The sequence below is a fragment of the Coffea eugenioides genome, chromosome 8, assembly GCF_003713205.1.
Source record: "Coffea eugenioides isolate CCC68of chromosome 8, Ceug_1.0, whole genome shotgun sequence".
Lineage (NCBI taxonomy): Eukaryota > Viridiplantae > Streptophyta > Magnoliopsida > Gentianales > Rubiaceae > Coffea > Coffea eugenioides.
The window spans coordinates 5,659,564-5,683,569 of record NC_040042.1 but is presented as its reverse complement, the minus strand read 5'-3'; the positions used below and the strand labels follow the sequence as shown (position 1 = coordinate 5,683,569).

The 24,006-nt window shown below is 36.9% G+C and overlaps 3 protein-coding genes across 3 annotated transcripts; all 3 read right to left on the bottom strand.

The window, feature by feature from the left end:
* Positions 1 to 739: 739 nt before the first annotated feature.
* On the bottom strand, positions 740 to 14,004 carry LOC113780046 (disease resistance protein RPM1-like). The gene is made up of 2 exons (XM_027325868.1): positions 13,355 to 14,004; positions 740 to 1,484 (listed from the first exon to the last, which is right to left on the bottom strand). Exons 1-2 carry the CDS (start codon positions 14,002 to 14,004, stop codon positions 740 to 742), a joined length of 1,395 nt encoding a protein of 464 aa, XP_027181669.1.
* Positions 14,004 to 15,484, bottom strand: LOC113780045 (disease resistance protein RPM1-like). Its single transcript, XM_027325867.1, has one exon. The coding sequence runs from the start codon at positions 15,390 to 15,392 to the stop codon at positions 14,004 to 14,006; it is 1,389 nt and encodes a 462-aa protein (XP_027181668.1). The 5' UTR covers positions 15,393 to 15,484.
* Positions 15,485 to 19,392: 3,908 nt separating this feature from the next.
* Positions 19,393 to 23,363, bottom strand: LOC113780044 (LRR receptor-like serine/threonine-protein kinase EFR). The gene is made up of 4 exons (XM_027325865.1): positions 20,654 to 23,363; positions 20,309 to 20,515; positions 20,145 to 20,218; positions 19,393 to 19,434 (listed from the first exon to the last, which is right to left on the bottom strand). Exons 1-4 carry the CDS (start codon positions 23,361 to 23,363, stop codon positions 19,393 to 19,395), a joined length of 3,033 nt encoding a protein of 1,010 aa, XP_027181666.1.
* Positions 23,364 to 24,006: the final 643 nt, after the last annotated feature.

Sequence of the window (24,006 nt, the reverse complement as noted above, 5' to 3'; positions counted from 1 at the left end):
GACCTTTCCCTTGCTATTATGCATCGAAGTGAGTGAGGAACAGGGGACGAAAATGTGAAAGTGGCTTAGAGATATATAGGATGATATATCAATATCTGTTATTATATCACATAATTTGGACTTAGCAAGGGACGCAGTCTGGATCATCAAAGCAATTTGAAAGCATTCTCTGCCCACTTTTTGGACTTTAACATCATTAATAACATATTAGGAAAAATGCTAAATATATTATTTATTTTTTCGTCTACTCCATCACGTCTAAATTCAGATTCCTATTCCAAAGAATGACGCTAGGACACTATTTCGAAATAAAGAAAGCCACAAGAAAAAAAATGGATTTAGTAATAAATCAAAAAGGAAAGCCTCACCACAAATTCTGTAGAAGTTTAGGAAATAATGTATATACCATTTATGAATTAGCAAGGTTTCTCTACTTCTAATGAAAATTTATCCATATTACTAATTTATTCTCCATTTTCAATTATAGAAGAGGGAAAATCGAACTTGCAATTGTTGTAACAGGCAATCCCACAATGTTTAGATGCTACTTGTCTCTATATCTTTGTACTAAACCAAAACATTCTTAACCAAGAATCAAGATAATTGTACAAATCAAATCTTCATAAACGTAGAAACACATATATGTCTAACTATCTAAGGAACTAATTATGGTTGAATAGCAATACAGAGTCATGATTTTATTAAATGCTGATGACTGCAACAGTGTCCATTCACCATCTTAGAGGAACTCTTCTTTCCATTCACCATTTATCCAGTGTCCAATGCAAACTTGAGGGATATGAGAAATTGTCTGATAATCTTCACTTTGTTTATCCAAATTCTGTACTTCGTGGATTAGCTCATCAGACATATCACCCAACCCAAGACCTTTGAGCTCCGTCAAGTTTTGGAGGCCCAAAGGCAGGCCCTCCATAAGCTTGCAACCAGCAATAAGAAACCGTTGGAGACTGGATATCGATTCCTCTTCCACTCTTACCCATTTCAGTCTTTTTAATTGCACAAGCCTTAATTCCTGGAGTTTTCGGAATCCTCCAGCCTTAAAGCACAATGTCTCCCCTTCATAAGCACGAAGGAGAGAAAGGTCTGCCAGATTGGGCAAGTGTCCAAGGCAGTCTATTGCATTCTCATCTTCACTCAACCCACTATTGTACAAGGCTAAAGTGCGCAAGGATTGAAGTGATATTACCCATTCCGGTACTCTCTCTAAACGCCCAGTCAACCACAAACTTGTAAGAAATCCAAGTCTTGGAGAGACGGAATGTTGGAGATCAAGGGTCTCCTCTTCTTTAATGGAGCAGATGATTAACTCTCGAAGGTTGGTCAGCCTTGACAGGGAGTAGAGCAACTCTTTTCCATCTTCTCTCCTCAACTTTGTGATGGATAATTGCCGCAACTGAATGAGCTTCCCAATCTCCCTTACTATTTTACCACTGTTTGCTTCTATAATTCTTAGAGTCTCCAAGGAGGTAAGCTTTCCAATTCCATCCGGAGATTTATATAACCTTAATATTTTTTATTTATTAAATTTCTTTTATTGAATTCATTTTCATATTTATATAACCTTAATATTGTGAATTTATATTTTCATGAATTCATTTTTTCATCAAATGGGGAATGTAATGCAATTTCCGACAAAATCATATTACCATAAAAAATGATCTTTGAGTTAGCAAGTAGCAGCATTGGGTAATCAAATTAGTCCACTGAGCCTGAATGACATTGATTTACACTCTAGAATGATCAATAATTTGCTTAAAAAAGATATGACATTTTGGTAAGAATGAATATATCTTCTCCCTGGATTAAACCAAAAGAATGAACATTTTGGTTTATTCATATATGAAGTTGACTGATAGGGTATAATTTGTTAGTATTTTTATTATTAATTTTCCCTTCTATCCCTGACAAATATTGTGTTAATTGCTGATATTTACTCATATTTGGTATTTGGAATCAATTTCAGGAATGAAGCAGAAAATTACCAAAAAGGAGGGACTTTGTGAAAAATATGGAGACTTCTAAGGGCTTTGACAGGCGTCAAACCTGTGCAATAATAAATACCTGCTTAAATAAAATACAAATTCTGTATATAGCGGTAAGCAGGGTCGAATCCACAGGGACTGGGGATAATTTAATTTCTTCTCAAGTTCCAGATATGGGGGGTTTTTGAAAATGATAGTAACTAAATTACTTGGAATAAAATAAAATAACTACAACTCAAATAACTAATTATCACAATAAAAATAATAATGGACGAACTCCAGCCAAGAGACAACTTCGGAGATGGTTCACTTAATTCGATCACAGATGCAAGGATTATTCCAGTTACTATCTGATAAATTAGTTATAGTTGTCATACACGCGATAAACAACCAACTCTTCCTCAATTTGTCGATAGCCAAGGTACGACCGTTGACTATTTCTCTAATCAGGAAATAACCCTAGGTACGACCATAGAAGTTCAATTCCCTAATTGCATGAATAATTAGAAGAGCCTAATTCTAACCAATCAACACGCTACGAGGGTCTCTTTAAGTTAGCCTGTCTATCTCCCTGACACAAACCCAATCATACCAGTTGCCACCAGTTTAGAATAATTAAACAATTACGGATTTAACTACCCTAATTGGCTTCAGGTTAATGAATTAATCTAGAATCCGGGCCCTGGATAATCGAATAATAAAACAACCATATGAACATAAAGCAGAAGATAGACAAATACCAGTGAATAATGAAAATAAATAAAAACTAATTCGATCTCACAAATTTAGTAGAACCAAATCCTTCGTTGTTCTTGACTAGACAAACTTAGCCACGCCTCATGAGAAAATCTTCAAGTAATTCCACTGAGGTCCAGGCCATCAAAAGAGCCAAGAAAGAAACAAAACTAAAAACTATGCTAAAAGCTAAGCTAAAACTATTGATTGATTGATAAGAGTTCTCTGCACGTTTGTCTCCCTTTTTAAAGCCAAAAGGAAGTCTAATGCTATCTCTAGTGGTCCCCACACCAAATTCAAAGTCTTGTACGTTTCTTTTCCTAGAGTCCAGATGACTCATGCTTCTTATCCGTGGTCCCCGCACATGTGGACAAAGCCTCCCAAGTACTTGTTGTTCCAAGTCTCTCTACGTTGCTTTCTTTAAAAAGCCCAAATGACTAAATGCCTTGCACTAGCTTGTGGTCCCCACCAACTCAAGGACCTAAAGGTTGAAGCCCTTAGAAGTCTGCATTTTTTCATACAAGTCCCTCCTTTTTGGTAATTTTCTGCTTCACTCCTGAAATTGATTCCAAATACCAAATATGAGTAAATATCAGCAATTAACACAATATTTGTCAGGGATAGAAGGGGAAATCAATAATAAATTTACTAACAAATTATACCCTATCAGGCTTCAATCCTTGGGCCCTTGAATTGGTGGGGGACCACAAGCTAGTGAAAGGCATTTGGTCATTTGGGCTTCAAAGAAAGCAACGTAGAGAGACTTGGAACAAGAAGTACTTGGGAGGCTTTGTCCACATGTGTGGGGACCACCTAGATAGCTTTTAGTCATCTTTCTTTTGTTGCTTTAAAAGGGGACAACGTACAGAAGCAAAAGATATCTAGGGCTTTAGTTTTAGTTTTTTAGTTTAGTTCTAGTTTTCTTTCTTTGGACTGGCCTCTGACACACGCCAGGTATTCGACAATATTCCCCAACGGGGAGATTTTCTCATGAGGCGTGGTTAAGCTTTTCTAGGCAAGGGGACAACTAAAGATTTGGTTCAACAATTACTGTGAGATCTAATTTATTTTAATTGCTTCCTTAATTTATTGGTATTTATATGTTTCCCGCTTTTAATTGTTATAACTCGTGTGAGTGATTGAATAGATGCGCAATATTTAATTATTCATATAGGCTATTTTGCTAAATAGGGGTAATTGAATCCGTAATTGTTCGTTATCCCTATCTCAGTAGCAACTGGCGTAATTGGGTTTATGACAGGGAAGCATATGATCTAGTTTAAACAAACCCTCGTAGCGTGTTTGTTGGTTAGGATTGGGTCTTTCTAATTATTAATGCAATCTAGGAATTAAATCCTGCGGTCGTACCTAGGGTTATTTTTGGGTTAGAGAAATAGCTAACGGTCGTACCTTAGCTATCGAGAAATTAAGGAAGGGTTGGTTGTTTATCGCGTGCATGACAACTATAACTAATCTATTAATAAATGTGGAATTATCTGTGAATCAATGATCAGTGCCTGAACCATTTCTGAAGTGTACCCTTGGCTAGAGTTTCTCCAATAATTATTCCTTTTATTTATTTTCTGCATTTAATTTATTTAGTTAGCATTTAATCCAAAACCCCCCATACCTTGGACTCTAGAAGAAACGAATTATCCCCAGTCCCTGTGGATTCGACCCTACTCACCGCTATATACAAAATCGGTATTTTTCTCGAGTAGGTACTTATTATTGCACAGGTTCGGCACCTGTCAATTTTTGGCGCCGTTGCCGGGGACTGGTGTCAGATTAATTTGTTTCTTTTTGAGTTCACCTTGTTTTCATTTTTAATTTATTTTTCTCTTATTTTTTTTATTTTTTTTTTATATAGCTTATGGCTTCTAACACTCCATATTTTGGTGATATAATGGATTTTGTTTTCGGAGAAGGCGATGAGACTAGTTTCTTTTCTAAGTTTGCATATTCAGAGGCACTGAACTCTATTAGAGAAAGAATGGCTGCTGCAACCTGTAAAATTTGTTATGCCAGGGATCATTCAACCGGTATGTGCCCCGAATATCAAGATAATCTGAGTGTCCCCCTCAATAATTATGGAGATTTTTCACCCTGGTCTCAAACGTGGTATAACCCTAATCCAAACGGGTATGATCATGAATGGTGGGATAACTCCGATTATAATTATACAACGGGGCCAATGAATTTTCAGCAGTATGAGTCTCAAGAATCGTCATCTATGTCAGGTATGTCTCTTGAAGAAATAGTTGAATCAATAGCTATTAATACATATCAATTCCAACAGGAGACACAAAGGAGAAATGAGATGATGAAGGAGGCAATGAGTAATCTGGAAGATCAAATGTGTCTATTGACATCCAGAATAAATCGACTGGCTTCTCAATTTGAAGAATTGCCCTCGAAAACCATTGTTGAAAATGAGAGTGCAATTTGCCTGACTAGTGATGAGGAGCTGCAAGATTTTCAAGAAGAGAGATGTACAGATGTAGTTGAAAAAGAAGCCGAAAAGGAAGAAATGGAACCCCAACCGCAACCCATTCAAGTGAAAGAATCCAGTGAAGAATCATCAAATGTGGTGACACCATCTCCATTCCCTAACCCGCATTTTCTTAACTCTGACTCTATGATTTCTGTTAATGAGATTGATTTTGTTATACCGGAAGTTCTTGAGTCTCATGGCAGGAATGAGTTAAGAGTAGCTATGGTCAAATATCTTGAACCGTTGAATGCTCTTGATGGAGGAGTGGATGAAGAGTTGCGATCAATGCTTGATTATATGGAGCCATTAACTAGTCCATGGAAGACCGTAGCTCGTGTGTTCAAAGATTACTCCATCTATGAGGGCTACCAGGATCACATTGAAGATGAAACATTGAAGCGACCCACAAGATTTTATCCTCCATGAGCAAAACATGATAATGTCTAGCCAAAGACATTAAAGAAAGGCGCTTTTTGGGAGGCGACCCAATTGTTAATTTTATTGTTTTAGTGCTTAATTATTTAATTATGTCGTTTCTCACGTGGGTACTAGTCACTCTTGATGTTTTCTAACTCTGATCAGGATAGGTAATCTTGGCGTGCCCACGCGAGGAGGGCACGCGTTAAAGTGCGTAAGGTAACTTTCGAAGTCAGTGGATGCTCTCTAATCTTGGCGTGCCCACGCGGTGTTCGACGACCCAAAAACAAAGGAAATAATTTTTCACTTTAAAAAAAAAAAAAAAAATTTCTTTCTTTCTTTCTTCTTTCTTTCTCCCTTCTTCCCCGCTGCCTCTATTTCCCCAATTCCTCTCTACACTCGCGCGCTCGCCCCCTGCCCAAGCGCCGCTCCTCCCTCGCACGCCACCAGCCTCCCTCTCTTCTCCCTCATTCGCACTCTCTCAGCCGCGTCACAAGCCTGTAGCCAGCGGCGCACAGCCCTCTCGATCTGCTCAACTGCGCGCGACCGCCACCACCAGCTCGGCCCTGTTCTCCCTCGCCCACCCCGCAGCTCTCCGCCGCCTGCTGCTGAAAACCGCGCCGCTCCTCCGCCGACGCCATCTGCCCAGCGCACGACTAGCGCCGTTGAACCTGCGCCGTCGCCTCTCCCTCGCTCGCAGTCCACAGCTCTTCTCCAGTTTTGACCACCACGCACACGCAGCTCTTCGCCGCCTCAGCTCGAGTTGCACTCCAGCAGCCGAGCGCCACCAGTTCTGCCCATCGACGCCGCGCCGCCCTTTCACCAGCAGTCGCGCGCCACCTCCAAGCTCCACCGCCGGTCCCCACATCGCAAACCACCTGTCGAATTTCTTTGACAGGTGGAGGTATTGAATTCTTCCCCTGCTTAGCATTTTTCTAGATATACAATTACTGGGCCTGTGTCCCTTTCGTGGGTGTATTGCCGGATAAAGCAGGTGATAATTTGGGCATTTTCTAGGGAACTTTTTGGACAGAATTGGGGTTTAATTGCTGCCATTATGAGGTTATTTTCTGCTATTTATTAAATTGTTGGCCGGTTGCTTTCATTTTTCCCCGTGACTCACCAGTGGTACTGGTTGAGGTCTTTTGCCTATTGTTGTTGCGGCTATTTGAAGCTACTTGCTTATTTTAAAGTTTAAGTTCTCATGGTTGAGTTGCTGCCGTTGATTTAATACTTTCCTGTCTGAGCACCAGTGGTACTGGTTGCAGTGTTGCTTAAAATTATTAATTCTCAATTTCTATTTGGTTACTGCTGGAATTGCTAGTTCCGTGGCTCAAGTGCTACTTTTGAGCGTTTGACGTGGGTAATTGACTGTCCAATTGGTGACATTTGTTGAGTTTCACTTGCTCGAATTGGTTGAATTCACTACTTTGTTGGGGTCATTTTTGGTATCACTTGAGTCCTATTTTGCTGATTTCTGTATTGAGTCCATTGACGTGATATGTTGGAATATTTTGGGCTGTGACGAAGTGCTACTTTGCTTGGAATTTCTGTTGTGCCGTTTAGTAGGATAACTGTTGGGTTTGTCTATTGACTCTCGCGGCACCTGTGTCCCTTGTTTGGTTATTGCCATTGGTTGATTTTCATTGACTTGTTGGGAACAATTTGCTATTGTTGGGAGAAATTGACCGGTGGGACATTTGTCGAGTACTTGGGTGGACGCATTTTGCATTTAATTGTCCGGTTGCGGGATAATATTGTTTACTCACTTGATTGTTGCCTTACTCTTAGGTGCGACTTCTGCTTTACTGGTTTAATACATTTTCTGGGACACCAGTTTCTATTGTTGGTCGGATTGTTAAGTGAGACACATTGGTGGAAATTGACTTGCTTATTGTCCTTATTGGTGGCTGTAGTTGTTATTGAATTGTCTAGGACCCCTCGACCCACATCATTGTTGGAGTGTTTATGTACCATACGGGTCTTGCACCTCAATTTCCACCTCAACCGCCGCTGTGACCCCGTCCCTATTTTGATGATTTCAGGGAAGTACCATTGCCCCTCTCCTTCCTTCTGCTTTTACATTATCACATTGAGGGCAATGTGTGAATTAGGTGTGGGGGGGGATCGTTGTGGTGCTAGTATTTTTGTTTTTAGTTTCTAGGGGCTTTTCCTTTATTTTTAGTTAGTTTTTGCCTATTTTTCATTTATTTTCTTTTCTTTTTCTTTCTAGTGATCAGTTTCATTTGAATACCAAGTTTTGATGCTGGATTGTTGTCTCTAATTTTGTTATTGCCAAGTTTATTAATAAAAAGGTATCAAGTTGATGTGGTTGAGTTCAAGAGCATCTCTCTGGTGAATATCAGTAATGGCTTGACTTTTCTAATTTTTGGTTAACTTTTCTAGGCATAGGGAATGATAGTTGGCATTTTTTTATGTGAATTGGTCCAGTTATTAATTTTAGTTCTCCATATTTGGAAATTTGAGGCTGGCTGCTGTTATTTTTGTGTTATTTTTGGTTATTGTGCTGTATGGTTGTAAATAAGAGTTGACTGTACTCCGCTATTAGTTACTACTGAGTAACCGGGGATCTGCACCTAAAAGTGTTGATTCTCGCGTCAAAAGGTAGTAATTCCTATGAGTACGTGGTCACGTGGCGATAGAAGCTGAGTAACCGGGCTCCTTCATCTTGCCAATGTTGGAGTTCGCGTCAAAAGGCTCTAATGGCTAGCGACTAAGTCTTTTGTTACTATTGAAAAAAAAAAGAGAAAAGTAGGAAAAAAAATGTGAAAAAAAGTGAAGGTTGTGTTAGTGTGTAATAAAAATCAGCTTGCCGAATTATGGATTTAATGTTGAGATTTTGGTTAATAATTGGACCATTTGCTGATAAATGTTGTACATTATTCCTTTTTCTTAGATTCGTTAACCTGAAATTGGAAGAGTTTATGGTTTAGAAGCTAACCAGGAGTGATGTTTCTTGGACTTGACCATTGATGCTTGATTATTATTTTTCTTGGTATCTTGGCAATTAGGTAGTTAGAGCGATAGCCATTGTCAAAATTTTGGTGTTCAATTGCTGCTCCCATGCTTGAGGGCAAGCATGATTCAGGTGTGGGGGGAATTGATAGGGTATAATTTGTTAGTATTTTTATTATTAATTTTCCCTTCTATCCCTGACAAATATTGTGTTAATTGCTGATATTTACTCATATTTGGTATTTGGAATCAATTTCAGGAATGAAGCAGAAAACTACCAAAAAGGAGGGACTTTGTGAAAAATATGGAGATTTCTAAGGGCTTCAATCCTTGGGCCCTTGAATTGGTGGGGGGACCACAAGCTAGTGAAAGGCATTTGGTCATTTGGGCTTCAAAGAAAGCAACGTAGAGAGACTTGGAACAAGAAGTACTTGGGAGGCTTTGTCCACATGTGTGGGGACCACCTAGATAGCTTTTAGTCATCTTTCTTTTGTTGCTTTAAAAGGGGACAACGTACAGAAGCAAAAGATATCTAGGGCTTTAGTTTTAGTTTTTTAGTTTAGTTCTAGTTTTCTTTCTTTGGACTGGCCTCTGACACACGCCAGGTATTCGACAATATTCCCCAACGGGGAGATTTTCTCATGAGGCGTGGTTAAGCTTTTCTAGGCAAGGGGACAACTAAAGATTTGGTTCAACAATTACTGTGAGATCTAATTTATTTTAATTGCTTCCTTAATTTATTGGTATTTATATGTTTCCCGCTTTTAATTGTTATAGCTCGTGTGAGTGATTGAATAGATGCGCAATATTTAATTATTCATATAGGCTATTTTGCTAAATAGGGGTAATTGAATCCGTAATTGTTCGTTATCCCTATCTCAGTAGCAACTGGCGTAATTGGGTTTATGACAGGGGAGCATATGATCTAGTTTAAACAAACCCTCGTAGCGTGTTTGTTGGTTAGGATTGGGTCTTTCTAATTATTAATGCAATCTAAGAATTAAATCCTGCGGTCGTACCTAGGGTTATTTTTGGGTTAGAGAAATAGCTAACGGTCGTACCTTAGCTATCGAGAAATTAAGGAAGGGTTGGTTGTTTATCGCGTGCATGACAACTATAACTAATCTATTAATAAATGTGGAATTATCTGTGAATCAATGATCAGTGCCTGAACCATTTCTGAAGTGTACCCTTGGCTAGAGTTTCTCCAATAATTATTTCTTTTATTTATTTTCTGCATTTAATTTATTTAGTTAGCATTTAATCCAAAACCCCCCATACCTTGGACTCTAGAAGAAACGAATTATCCCCAGTCCCTATGGATTCGACCCTACTCACCGCTATATACAAAATCTGTATTTTTCTCGGGTAGGTACTTATTATTGCACAGGTTCGGCACCTGTCATTGACGTTTTCACTTCCTCAAAAGCATGAAAACAAAAAGGCAAAGGAAATAGCTAACAAGAAATAAACATGCAAGTGCCTTATACTCATGATTCCCACCAAAAATTAAATTAACAAATAAAGGAAAAAATAGATATATAGTCATATTCCAACAGATATCAAGATGGCCAAGGCACTTAGATTGTTGAATCTTTATCCTCATCATTGTCCAAAGATAGCAGGTCTAAACTGACTGAAATGCTAGAAATTCTTGTGGATCATGACTAGTAACACTGCTAGATTATATTTGTTGGTATGACTAGAAAAACTGTTAGAGATAATTTTTACATAAATTAAATTTTTTGGTGAAATATTTGGGCCCAATGGGTACCCAAGTATTTCCCAAAATTTCCCATCAATTAATGGGTATAATTGGGATTTGTCCCATTTTAAATCCAATATCAAATTACAATACCCTTCCCGCCCAAAGTCCCTATGGGTATGGGTAGCCCATTGAGACTTGGAACAAATTGCCACTCTATCCTAATCGAAAGAGTGATACTAGAACACTGTTTCGAATTTTGTTTTTGAGCAAAAAAAATAACTTTTTCAAAATAAAAAAAAAGACACAGGAAAAGGAAAAAGAAAAGGATTTATTACAAAGAATCAAGATAATTTTACAAATCAAATCTTTATGCACATAAAAACACATACATATCTAAGGACTAAATGTGGTTGAACAACAATCTAGAGTCACGCCTTTATTAGAAAGATAAGAAGTAGGAAAAAGTAAGAAGGCCACAACTAGATTTTTTTTTCCCTAAAAATATAATTGACATCGAAGACTGTAAGTCAAATATTGAGATTGTCTTTTACCTATTCTTTTCTTAGAGGAACTCTATTTCCCATTCACCATTTATCAAGTGTCCAATGCAAACTCGAGGGATATGAGAAATTGTTTGATAATCTTCACTTTGTTTTTCCAAATTAGCTTATCAGACATTTCAGCCAACCCAAGAAATTTAAGTTCGGTCAAGTTTTGGAGGCCCAAGGCAAGCCCTCCATAAGCTTGCATCCAGCAATAACAAATTTTTGGAGACTAAGTATCGATTTCTCTTCCACTCTTACCCATTTCAGTCTTTTTAACTGCACAAGCTGTAATTGCCAGAGTTTACGGAATCCTCCAACCTTAAAACACAATATCTCCCCTTCATTAGCACGATGGAGAGTAAGCTGTATCAAATTGGGCAACTGTCCAAGACTGCCTATTGCATTCTCCTCTTCCCTTAAACAACTATCTCCAAATCTATTTCATAAAACACAGAGGTTTTGAATTTTAATTCCCTCATCCTTTCCTATTTCTTAAATCCCACCCCTCCCTTGCTAGGGAAAAAAAAATCTCCAAATCTTTTCTTTTCTTTTCTTGAGAATTTTTTCATGAATTTATTATTTCTTCTGTCCGTTGATTTTCTTAGCATAATCTGATAGCTGACAACAGCCGAAGCGATTATTTGTTCTGCCAGAGCTGTTTTTCTCAAAATGCCCAAGTTGCCCTTCACTAGTCAATTCCTTTGCCTTTAACGTTTCGTTTAACTTTTTGTTCTGCCAGAGTAACTTGCAAGACTGTTCTGCTAACCATAGTCAGACAAAGCAATCTTTCTGAGCATATTCTTAGTAAAGAATATCTGTAGAACTTTTTAAATGTAAAGTTTGAAACAAAAGCTACAAGAGGATATTTCAGTGATTAATCCGTTCCGAATTTTGCAGCCCCAAACTGTAATCTGCTGGTAGATTATACCAAAGCAATCTTCATGTTACAAGCAATATAAAAGACAACACCAACCCAATTGAAAACCTTGATAAATCAAACCCGAACTGAAAGTTTCTTTTTTTTTTTTTTTTAATTAGACCAAGTTATAAATTTTGTAGATAAATTTTTGCTGTGTTATGTGTTCTGTGATCACCAGCACTGTCAAATAAACCACAAACAAAGTAACTATTGACAAAAAATAAATCAATCACTTGAATGGTTTTGGTTAGATGTCTATGGAACTTGATTATGAGTCCAATCCTAAGTTTGACATAGGAAGTTGGTTTGACAGAAGATATGTTTATTGGTATGTGAGAGATTTTTGAAAATTTTGATATAGTTGAAAATTATGATTTGCATACATTATTTTAGGTAACTGATGAAGATGAATTTGTCAGTGAATGTTTTGATTTGAATGAAAACGTGCATGAAAATATCTATGGAGGTGGATGAATATATTGAAAACTTTTGTGGCAAAAATTATTTGCAAAAAGAAAGGCATGAACTATTGTTTGGAAATTTTATCCATATTACTAATTTATTCCCCATTTTCAATTATAGAAGAGGGAAAATTGAACTTGTAATTGTTGTAACAGGCAATCCCACAATATTCATAAACGTAGAAACACATATATGTCTAACTATCTAAGGAACTAATTATGGTTGAATAGCAATCCAGAGTCATGATTTTATTACAAGGATAAGAAGTAGGAAAAAGCAATTGACAACAAACATCATAATTTAAATGTTGATGACCGCAACAGATTGTCCTTTACCTATCTTTTCTTATAGAAACTCTGTTTTCCATTCACCATTTATCCAATGTCCAATGAGAACTTCAGGGATATGAGAAATCATCTGATAATCTTCACTCTGTTTATCCAAATTCTGTACTTCGTGGATTAGCTCATCAGACATATCACCCAACCCTTATTTAAGGAATATGAGAAACACACGTTTTGGAGGCCCAAAGGCGGGCCCTCCATAAGCTTGCAACCGAGAATAACAAACATTTCGAGATTGGGCATCGATTCCTCTTCCACGCTTACCCATTTCAGTCTTTTTAATTGCCCAAGGCTTAATTCCTGGAGTTTTGGGAATCTTCCAGCCTTAAAGCACAATGTCTCCCCTTCATAAGCACGATGGAGAATAAGTTTTGCCAGATTGGGCAAGTGTCCAAGGCAGTCTATTGCGTTCTCATCTTCACTCAACCCACTATTGTCCAAGGCTAAAGTGCGCAAGGATTGAAGTGACATTACCCATTCCGGTACTCTCTCTAAACGCCCACTCAACGACAGCCTCGTAAGAAATCCAAGTCTGGGAGAGACGGAATGTTGGAGATCAAGAGTCCCCTCTTCTTTAATGGAGCAGATTTGTAACTCTCGAAGGTTGGTCAGCCTCAAGAGGGAGTAGAGCAACTCTTTTCCATCTTCTCTCCTCAGCTTTGTGATGGATAATTGCCGCAACTGAACGAGCTTCCCAATCTCCCTTACTACTTTACCACTGTTTGCTTCTATACATGAAAGGCTCTCCAAGGAAGTAAGCTTTCCAATTCCATCCGGAGATTTAAAGCCCCAAAGTGCAAAGTTATTTGAATAATCACCCGCTCTGCCTACGCGAAGGGTACGGAGTTTACTCAGCTTTAGAATTTCCACAGGCAACTCCGTTATAGTGGTTCCGAACAGATTTAAAAATTCTAGGTTTTGAAGCTGCCCAATAGATTTTGGAATGATTTTAACTCTGGTGCCACTTAGATCCAGATACTCGAGCTGAAATAGTTTGAAAACTTCCTTTGGGATGCTGTCCAGTTCCGCACTTGCTAAGTTTAAAACCTTCAGGAACTTGGGACCACCACATAAAAACTTGGACAACAATGAAGTTGTGAGAGAATCTTTATTCCCGAATGTTTCCACGGACCGAAGACACTTTAAGCTGCTGAAGCCTTGTGGAGGATTACCAGTGAAGTTATGGATTGCCAGGTGTCGAACTTTGTCAGGCCATCTTGTGCAATATCCAGTGATTATGGCTGTGAAGCTCTGCTCTTTAGACTTTGAAACAATGATTTCACGCAAAATATCATGAAGACCACATTTCACCAATTTGCCATCAGCCCATGTGTCTTTAACTTGGATTAAGCTTCTGTTGACGAGTTCTTTTAGATATCTCATAGCTATATCAGTGGCCATCATTCCTTCTTCTCTTCTATAAATCCTAGTGCTATCCATTTACCAAGTAAAATTTCGACATTAATTGGATGATCTTCAGGATAGATACTTAGATATAATAGGCAGTTTTTGAGATGGTGAGGCAAATCACTGTAGCTAAGTAAGAGTATCTTTCTAATTCTATCAAGCTTACCGCTACCATCTACCTCACTGCCAAAGCCACGAAAAATCATCTCCCATTCATCTATCCTGTCCTTGTCCTTCAGAGCCAAAACACCACCCATTGTTACAATTCCAAGTGGTAGGCCCTCACATTTTTTTAGTATTTTTCTACAAACTTCTTCTAGATTTGAAGGGCAACCATTACTTTGAAATGTTCTATTGCAAAAAAGAGTCCAAGAATCTTCATAAGAGAGGGGCTTCATCTCATGGACAAAGTCATGGGATGCCAAACAGGATGCAGAAGCTACATCGGTAATTCGTGTTGTCAACACAACACGACTAGCAGTATTGCAGTCAGGAAATACATATTTGATAGTTTCCCAAGCATTTTGACTCCACACATCATCAAGGACAAGGATGTACCTTCTTTCTTTGAGGAAGTCTCTGACAAATTCGCTGAGCCTAATACCTTCCATGGAATCCACTTGCGGAGGGACCGGCTGTCTGATTTCCTCGTACAATTGTTGAATCAAGTTCTTGATGATGACTTTGAATTGAAAATTTTGAGAAACAGTTATCCAAGCATGGCTCTGAAATTGTTTCTTCACTGCAGCATCATCGTAGACCTTTTTCGCCAGGGTGGTTTTACCGAGTCCCCCCATTCCCACCACTGAAACTACTTTCAAGTGGGAATGGTCATCAAGGATTTTGGAGATGAGCTCTTTTTTGGGCTGATCGATGCCAACAAGCTTAGCCTCTTCAATCAGGAGTGCTTGATCACGAATATCACAATCTGCGTTTGCCACGTGCGAAGAGCGGGGGCCTATTTCTTGAGTACCATACAAGGACTGGTACCTCTGATGCCTTGCAGAAATCTCTACAACTCTGGCCTTGATATCTTTTATCTCCAAAGAAATCCGATGGCGGGCTTTCAGATTTTTTGTTGAGCTGTAGATCTTTTCAACACGGCCAAAGAATCCATCCGCGTGTCCACGAGCAAAGCGGAAGGCAAAATCATCGAGAACATCCTCTATATCATAAGCAACTTCTCGAACCTGCTTGACCCATTGTTGGAGTTGAGAGTCATTGTCCTCCTTCGCTTCAGCTTGTCTGAGGAAAGCATTCATGTCGCCGAGTTCATCTTTGATGAACTGAACATCTGGTCGAAGTCCACCCAAAAGCGTGCTCTCTTGGGAAAGTAAGGTGGAGAGCTGCTTAATTAGAAAGCCTACAACACTCTCAGCCATATTCCTTGGATAAATTTCACAGGAGTTGGTTTTCCTACCAAAACAATCACAAGAAAAAGTATGCTGTTCTCTCTCCTGGAAAGGGGAGGGTTAACTAGCTTGTTGGAAATACCAAGATCATGTTCAGGAAAGTCGTCCTTTCCTTTCTGCGACTTGTGGGGCTTGAATTTAAGCTGTCCGTAGAATATCGAGTGGCTAGAATATAGATAGACATGTAGAATTCAACAAATCAAACTTTCTTTTGCGTTACTGGGCTCCATGGATGGAGACGGGTAGCTGAATGCCTTAAATCTGGACTTGACTGCTCAGTCGTTGTTCCTTTCTTGCTTCCCCCAATTGATTTTAACATGAAAATCAAGATGAATACTTATACTTTTCAATTTACCGCATATAACAAGTAGTAAAATTTTAATCTATTATACTTCACGAATTATATTTCAATTTTTTCAAAAAATTTTAACATTTGAGTAAGGATAATAATATACTTTTTGAATAATATATAAAATAACAGCGACATATATCATAATAACTATAGATATATACATATCTAAGCGATAAAGTGATAAAATTTTAATAAATTTAACATCTCGTACATAAAAATAAGTTTAAAATTGGTATAAATATTGTATAGTCTTCGAAAATTATAGTAAATTTATCCATTTTTTTAAGTTCCGTAACATTCAAATATGTTCATTCTATTCATGTAAGAATTTATATGCGTAATTTTTTTTGAACACATATTTACATGTCGAACTTTTACTCATGTTTTTTCAAAAAAATTCAGTATAATATGCATATATATATAATATCTCATATTATACCCGTCACGTTATTTTATTAACTATGGTCCAATATAATCTTTGGGGCTGAAGTCGTTGTTCTTTGTAATAAAGTCATTCCTTTTTTTTGTATTTTTTTCGGCCTTTGTTAGGTATGAACTGTGAAGTCGTCATTATCCAGTAGTTGTCGTTGGGTACGAAGTCGTCGTTATTTAGCATTTATTTGTCGACTGCTTTTATTGGGTAAGAAGTCGTTGTTCATTGGTGTGTGTCAAAACCTTTTCCTTTTAGAAATAAACGCGTAATATATAACAAAAACGCGTGCACTTGAGCGTGATTTCATGCTTTTTATGTTTGCTTCTTTTTTTTATATGTATAATTGGTATGGTTGCTTCTACTGTGCAAAGCGGGAATTTCGTCCCACAATGGGCAGAACCACTACAATCGCAGCAACTCTGCCTGCGACCATTGTCAAAGGCTTATGGGTCCACGTGGGCTTAGGCAACCGGTAGGCAATCGTAGGTGAATTACGTAGCAGACGAATGTGGGACTTTTCTAAAGGACTAAATTGCATATATGCATATAGACTGGATTCGGTTGTAAATTAATCATCATCTAGGCAAATGCTCAATTGGGAGAACACAAAGAGCCGAGAGACAATAAGACGCAAATACCAAATTCCTTTTCTCAAAACATGAATCCGATGCCATCATTTTCCAATTTTAATAATATTCCATTTCTATGCATATGATTGTGAAAAATTTCTTCAATTTCTCTTATGGTAGCCAACTCTATTACTGAACCAAGTAAATAAAACTAACTGTTTACTAAAAGTTCATTATTCACTCTCACTATCATTAGTTAATGATAATGGATTTTTGTTGAACCTATGAAATATTTGGTAACTAAAAATATATAGGTATACCTTTTCCTTTTTTCCCTTTTTCCTACTTTTTTTTTTCTTCTAAATCTTCTTCACTCTCTCAATTTGTTCTAGTATTTTTTTTAAGTTAATATTATACTAGTGTACAAGACACATTAGAAGCGTGTGCAAGTAATTAAAATTATATTAAAACCTCTACAAATTAATAAATTTGAGACCATACAATTTTTATTAATTTAAAGAGGTACTAGTTAATTGATAAGTTAATAATATATTAAGTTCTCAAGTGAACTTACAATTCAAAGAAACATCCATTTAATCAACTAAAGTTTTATTTTATTTTATGTAAGTTTTGATTTTTACTATAATTTGGTTATCCTTATCATTACATAATATTAATATTTAAAAAGCCAAAAAATTTTGACACTACTTTACTAGTTAAATTTGTGATTTATAACCTATCATGTGCAGTATAACTAGCTGCGGAGTTATGACTTAAGTTGATAACCATCTAGTTATTTCAATAGTTGAAATGTTCAATCTTTGAAAACTTTATATTATGTGATTTATATTTATGATTATTTTATCTACAATCTCAATTCTAGTTTCTTGGAGTACTATGTTAATTATGTTTATGACTACTCATCTACAAATTCGATTTGGATTTAAAAGTCACAATATTACATATAATATTACTTATCTAATTTCTAAATTTAAATTAAAATCTACTAGGTCAATTATGTCACGATTCTGGTTTCTTGAAGCACTATGTTAATTATGTTTGTAATAATTCATCTATAATTTTTACTCCAATTAAAAAGCCACTATCTATGCAACATATAAAGTTAGAGGGATTACAGTTAGTGTAAACTTTTTTATGTCATTTTTTAAACTTTCTATTTTATCCTTAAAGAAAAACTAATTTTTGATCTGACTATTTAATCACATTTTGTCAATATAACAACTCTAAATATTGTAACCACTAAATTACAATAACCTTATAAACGAAAATTCTTTGATAGATTTATAATAAATGCAATTACATAAAAAATAAATTTTATATAAAATTAATGCAATTTTTTAGTGCATACAAATGCCCATATGTTGTTGAGGGGCATACATGTTATTTCTCGTAAAAGCACAATGGACCTTGTGTGAAACTTCTTCTACTTTCCGGTCACTACTTTTAATAGCTCTTTTCTGCCCTGCTCCACAGTGATGTGTTGTTCCTTTGCTCTTCCCACATGCATAGGTGAGTCAGCTTCCACCATAGATAAAACCTCTATAATTGAAACTCATGAAAATTGTCTGATAGCTTTGGAATGGGGATTGTCTGTTGAATTTTCTTAAATGATTATGTCTATTTGTATCTCTTGTATATAGTATAGGTTTTCTTATGTACTTGAGAGCTTTTTCTCTTGTAAAAGAACGTTATTGCTCATATTAATATAAACTTTTACAGTTTTGCGTAAACAAGAAAAAACTTGTAATAGCAAATTTAGTATTTGTAAATTGAGAATTATCATATTTTCCTTTTCTTAATCTGTTTAGCAACCATTTGTATCCAAATTTTTTTCTTTTTATTTCTTCTAGCTGTTGATTTCTTATTCTGATCAGTAATAACTTATTTTTAACAGATTTTTTATACACACCTGGTAGTTGTTTTTATAAAGAAAATAATAATAATATCTCTAAATTGAGCATAATCAAATTTTAGATGTTAGAATTGGGTGTGTTTATTTATTAAAACAAGCATCAATAAAATCAATTAGATGTTAGACTTAACTTAATTATCATGAAATATGTCATAGGACAACATATATTTTTAATTTTGTTTTATTTGTTTGTATTGTGCTATTTGTTTACCTTACATTGGGAACTTTGACTTTTATTCCTTTACTTTAAGAATAAGTAATGCATTTATTAAAAAAAGCATTCATGTTAGTAGTATAATTACCAGCTAAGAAAATATCAAATTACATGAAATCAAGCATTCATGATATTCCTTATTCGTTATTATGTTCTCATTGTCCATATCAAGTGAAAAAATATTTATACATTTGCTCGAAAGCAAACAATTTAAACCTGGTCAAAATGCAATTGCAATCAATGTCTACCCTTCAAAAAAAAAATGATCAAGTAGAATAGAAGGGGTCATATACCAACATGTACAACTTATCAAAACCATGATTCTATTAACCAGCTTAAAATGACATACCCATACAAATTAATTTTAGAGAGTCTTTACTATTACTATTTTAAAACTTTTCCATGTCAAAATCTTCTGAGTCATAAAATAGATTTGTTCGAACATTAGTACGGAATAATATAGCCAAAACTACACCTGAGCTTTACACGTGTAGAAGAACATGAAGCGTACCTAACACAACATGGCCACAGCAAAGATAAACAAAAAACATAGTCGTATTTGTAGAAAAACTGTAATATTAGTGGCAATGTACAGTTTCCCCCAAAATAGGGCAGTATGCAATTAAGTGATTCAAAAATTCGAATTTGAAGATAACCCCAAAAAAAGCAAATGGAATTTCCCGCCCCGTTACTATCCTTAGCCAAAACTACACCTGACCTTTACACGTGTAGAAGAACATGAAGCGTGCCTGCACTAACTTCTGACAAAATTCACAACATGGCCACAGCAAAGATAAACCAAAAAAAAAAAAAAAACAATTAGCGACCAAAGCCTACACATATCCTGAACTAAATAACTGAAACATAGTCGTATTTTCTGAATAATAAAATGTTGTCCATCTTCTTGCTCCCTCAACAGCTTCCTACAAACTGGTGTCCTTATTGATCTATCAATTTTATTAGTATTGGAGACTAAGAAAAATAAAGGTGGATAACTCTTTTTAGGTTACTAGAAGTAAGATTCCAAGAAGCAATTAACCAATATTGGATTGTAAATAGCAGCTTCTTGTTGACTGCTTTTACACACATCACAAAAATTTCTTTAATCAAATTGACTACTGCTTCAAAGCATTTAAAGAGTGGAATGTACAAGATTTATCCACAACTAAGAACTATAATTCACATTGCTCCACCTCATCTCATTTGGCTCTCATTTATAACCTGAACAAACTCATTCCTGATTGCTTGTAATCCACTGAGGACATCTTTAATATTCATCCTGTCCCTTTGAATTTCTAAAGAGCATGAAACACCAATCCGAAACATCGATAGGTAGCATTCCTCCTGACTGATGCTGCCGCCTTTGCTTGTTTTGGTGATTATACCTGCTATGGATTCTGCTTCCATTGAGATCTTTGGATCAACAATTTCGATTACCTGATGGGAAAGAGCCGTCTTAACATAACTATGGAGACTAAAATCTTCTGTGAACATGCTGTCAGTAGGCCTTTTCCCTGTAAACAATTCAAGCAATAGAATACCATAGCTGTATACATCTCCTTGTGTTGATACCTCTCCACCCATGCCATATTCTGCAATTTCAAGTTCCAGGAGGACGGAGAAGAATTATTGGCTGAAATGCTGAAGGGATTGAAAGGTCGAATAATTGTGTACATCACGGACATTCTAATTGAAAGATTGTTTAAACTTAAGAAGGCATGTAATTGTACCTGGAGCAACATATCCAACTGTTCCTCTAATTGCTACTGAGCTGCTTTGATGTTGATGGGATCTACCTTCGATGGAGGAAAGAAATTTTGCTAGGCCAAAATCACTAACCAAGGCACGAAAATCATCACCTAGAAGTATGTTGCTTGGCTTTATATCACAGTGGATAATCGGTGTCCCACAATGGTTATGAAGGTAATCCAAGGCGGACGCAATGTCGATTGCAATATTCAGTCTTTGTATCAACTGGAGCTTCATTAGGCTTTGTCCCTCTTCCTCAGCTGAACTTGGATGTAACCAATTCTCTAAACTTCCATTAGGCACATATTCGAAAATCAAAGCCTTGAAATCGTTCTGCTTGAAGTCTAAACTTGAACAAGAGGTTATGATCTTGACAAGGTTTCGATGGCGGATGTTTCTCAACGCTGCACATTCAACCAAGAAGCTCTTATGGGCACCATGTTGGTGGAGCTTAAGAACCTTAACAGCAACCATTTGCTCATCAGGTTTGAGGACCCCTTTGTAAACAGAGCCATATTTACCTTCACCAATCAAATTTTCTGAAGAAAAACCATTGGTGGAATCATATAATTCTGCATATGAGAGCTTCTGATTCTGTTTTTCTGCTGCAGAAGTAAAAGGTAATTGTTGTTTTGAGCTTCTTAGTCTATGAATTGCATAGGCAGATATGAGTAGTAAAACTATAGCTAGAGGAATAGTAATGGCAATAACTATTACTATAGGAGTAGACAGCTTTGCTTTCTTTTTGGTAGGTTTAGGACAAGATGATAAGTTCAATGCTTTGATTCCTCCGCATAGCTTTCCATTCCCCAGTGCTGAAAAGGCACTAGAGTTTGCAAAGATCCCATCCATTGGCACTTCACCTTCTGGCATATTATAGGAAAGATTTAGAGTGCTGATGAATTTTAATTTTGCCAAAGAAGCTGGAATTTGCCCTGACAAATTATTCTGAGATAGATCTATGACCTGAATGCTTTTCAATTCTCCTAATGTAGAAGGTACAGAGCCTTCCAAAAAGTTACCTTTCAACCGAAGATATTCCAACATCTCACAACCATCAATAGAGGTTGGAATTTCACCAGATAATTTGTTTTCTGAAATATCCAATGACACAAGATTCTTCAAATTGCCAACTTTCGATGGTAATGATCCGGTGAATTGGTTTTGAGCTAAGAGGAGGCCAATAGAGAGAGATGAAAGACCAAGAAGTTCTTTAGGTAAAGCTCCACTTAGGCGATTCTGACTAACAGTAAATCCTTGCAAGTTACTGCAGTTACTCAAAGAAACAGGAATGTTACCTGTAAGCATGTTCTGTTCTAATACAAGAATCTGTAGTTCAGAAATGTCACCGATTGTTGAAGGAATTTCTCCTGTGAAGCTATTTTCAGACAGATAAAGCTCCTGCATTTTAACAAGTTTCCCCACAGAATCAGGAATTATGCCTGAGAGAGAATTGTTACGCACATCGAGATAGCCCAAGCTTGCAAGGTTTCCAATCCCGGAAGGTAAGCTACCAGATATAATGTTATCATTCAGCCACAAAGATGTGAGTTTGGTTGAAAGATTGGCAATGGCAGTTGGTAGCATGCCTCCAATTTGAATTCTTGACAAACTCAATATTTGTAGATTTGTGCAATTTGTTAAGGAGGAAATAAAGCTAATATCATTTGCTTTATCAGTTCCAAGGGGATTATGGCCAAAATGCAAAACCTGAAGTTCTTTCAGGCTACCTAGATTTTGTGGAATTGGTCCTGTGAGTGAATTGTCTCCTATGCTAATTTTTATGAGCCCTGAAACATTTGCTAATGTAGTTGGAATTGATCCAAAGAATTGGTTCAAATCAGCCAAAAATAAAGTAAGGTTTGGAAGAGTCAATCCCACAGTAGCAGGAAACTGTCCACTTAATAGATTGTTAGTAATAGAAAAGATCTGGAGTGTCGAAATGTTGTAGAGCTGAGGAGGAACTGCACCTAAAAGTTTATTTGAGGACAGCTCAAGGACATGCAGATTTGAAAGCCGACCAATCTCAGCTGGAATATTTCCACCTAGATTGTTTCTTGATATGCTAAGTATCTGAAGAGAGGAAATATTACCCAAAGATGGTGGAATGCTGCCTGAGAAATTATTCCTGGAAAGGCTCAGAGCATAAAGCTTAGATAAAGTGCTCAAGTCATCTCGAATTCGCCCGATGAGCCTGTTACCCCTTAAATCAAGAATACTTAGCTCTGAACAACCCGAGATATTTAATGGAAGTTCTCCCTCAAAGGAATTATTGGCAAAACGAAGATATTGAAGCCGAAAAAGTCTGCCTACTTCTTCAGGAATCATACCATGAAAATTGTTATCCGGAATATTGAGTTCTCTGAGAAAGGTAAGGTTTCCTATGGAGGGAGAAAGAGAACCAACCAAGTGAAATGATGACATATTCAAGACAGTGACTCTTTGATGAAGCAGGCCACATGTGACTCCACGCCAATCACAAAAATGAATGGAATCATTCCAGGAGCTTAGAGCCTGGAATGGATCTCCTTGTATTAGACCCTTGATGTCAAGCAGAGATTGGTAGTCTGTCTCATTGCTTGTCTCGAAATGAATTGCAGCAGCAGAAGCAGTAATAAAGATATGAAAAAGAGTACAAAACAAAAAACAAGATGAGCTTGCTAGCCTGAAATTCTTCCTTTCATATGCCATTGCGTACAAGAATTAAAGCTCAGAAAAGCAGATGATAGTTAACTACACAGAATGCATATATGCATCTTCTCTTGTGTTGACGTTTCATAAGAAGTTGACTAGTATCCTCTCTTCCTGTTCATGGCGTAAGCAGGAAAATGACCTTTCCCTTGGTATCATGCATCGAAGTGAGTGAGGAACAGGGGACGAAAATGTGCAAGAGTGGAATTTATGTATTTGCGTTTTTAGATTAGTTATCCACTGTTGTCTTTAGTTGAACCTTTGCATTTAGCAAGAATATCACCTCCAATAGTCAACTTTTTGAACTGCTAATTCATGTAATCCTTTAAGTCAAATTTTCCATTTACTCAGTTTGGAATTTGGATTGGTATCTACGCTGCATTTGATGGAATACTACGAAAGCCTGTAACTGATGTCAAGTAAAAGATGTGATTAAATTCAAGGCTGAATGTGAACTCAATGCCTAACCTCCTAACATCAGACCAGACTGGCACCCGCTATTGAAATTTTTAGAAAAGCCTAGATAAGAATGCAAGCGCTACATCCAAGGAGAGCTTTAAATTCCTAGTGGCCAACTCAGCTGGTTCTGTAAACTTTTGCCAATTCCTAGGGAAAAGAAGAATGATGTCATAAAAGATATCCG

Coding starts and splice junctions, on each gene's coding strand:
- LOC113780046 (XM_027325868.1), bottom strand. CDS start 14,004: ATGGCCACTGATATAGCTATGAGATATCTAAAAGAACTCGTCAACAGA. Junction 1,485..13,354: donor GGAATTGGAAAGCTTACTTC/CTTGGAGAGCCT, acceptor AAAGCTTACCTC/CTTGGAGACTCTAAGAATTA.
- LOC113780045 (XM_027325867.1), bottom strand. CDS start 15,392: ATGGCTGAGAGTGTTGTAGGCTTTCTAATTAAGCAGCTCTCCACCTTA.
- LOC113780044 (XM_027325865.1), bottom strand. CDS start 23,363: ATGGCATATGAAAGGAAGAATTTCAGGCTAGCAAGCTCATCTTGTTTT. Junction 20,516..20,653: donor AGTTGGATATGTTGCTCCAG/GTACAATTACAT, acceptor TTGAAATTGCAG/AATATGGCATGGGTGGAGAG. Junction 19,435..20,144: donor TCAGGAATGAGTTTGTTCAG/GTTATAAATGAG, acceptor ATGTTGTGTTAG/GTACGCTTCATGTTCTTCTA.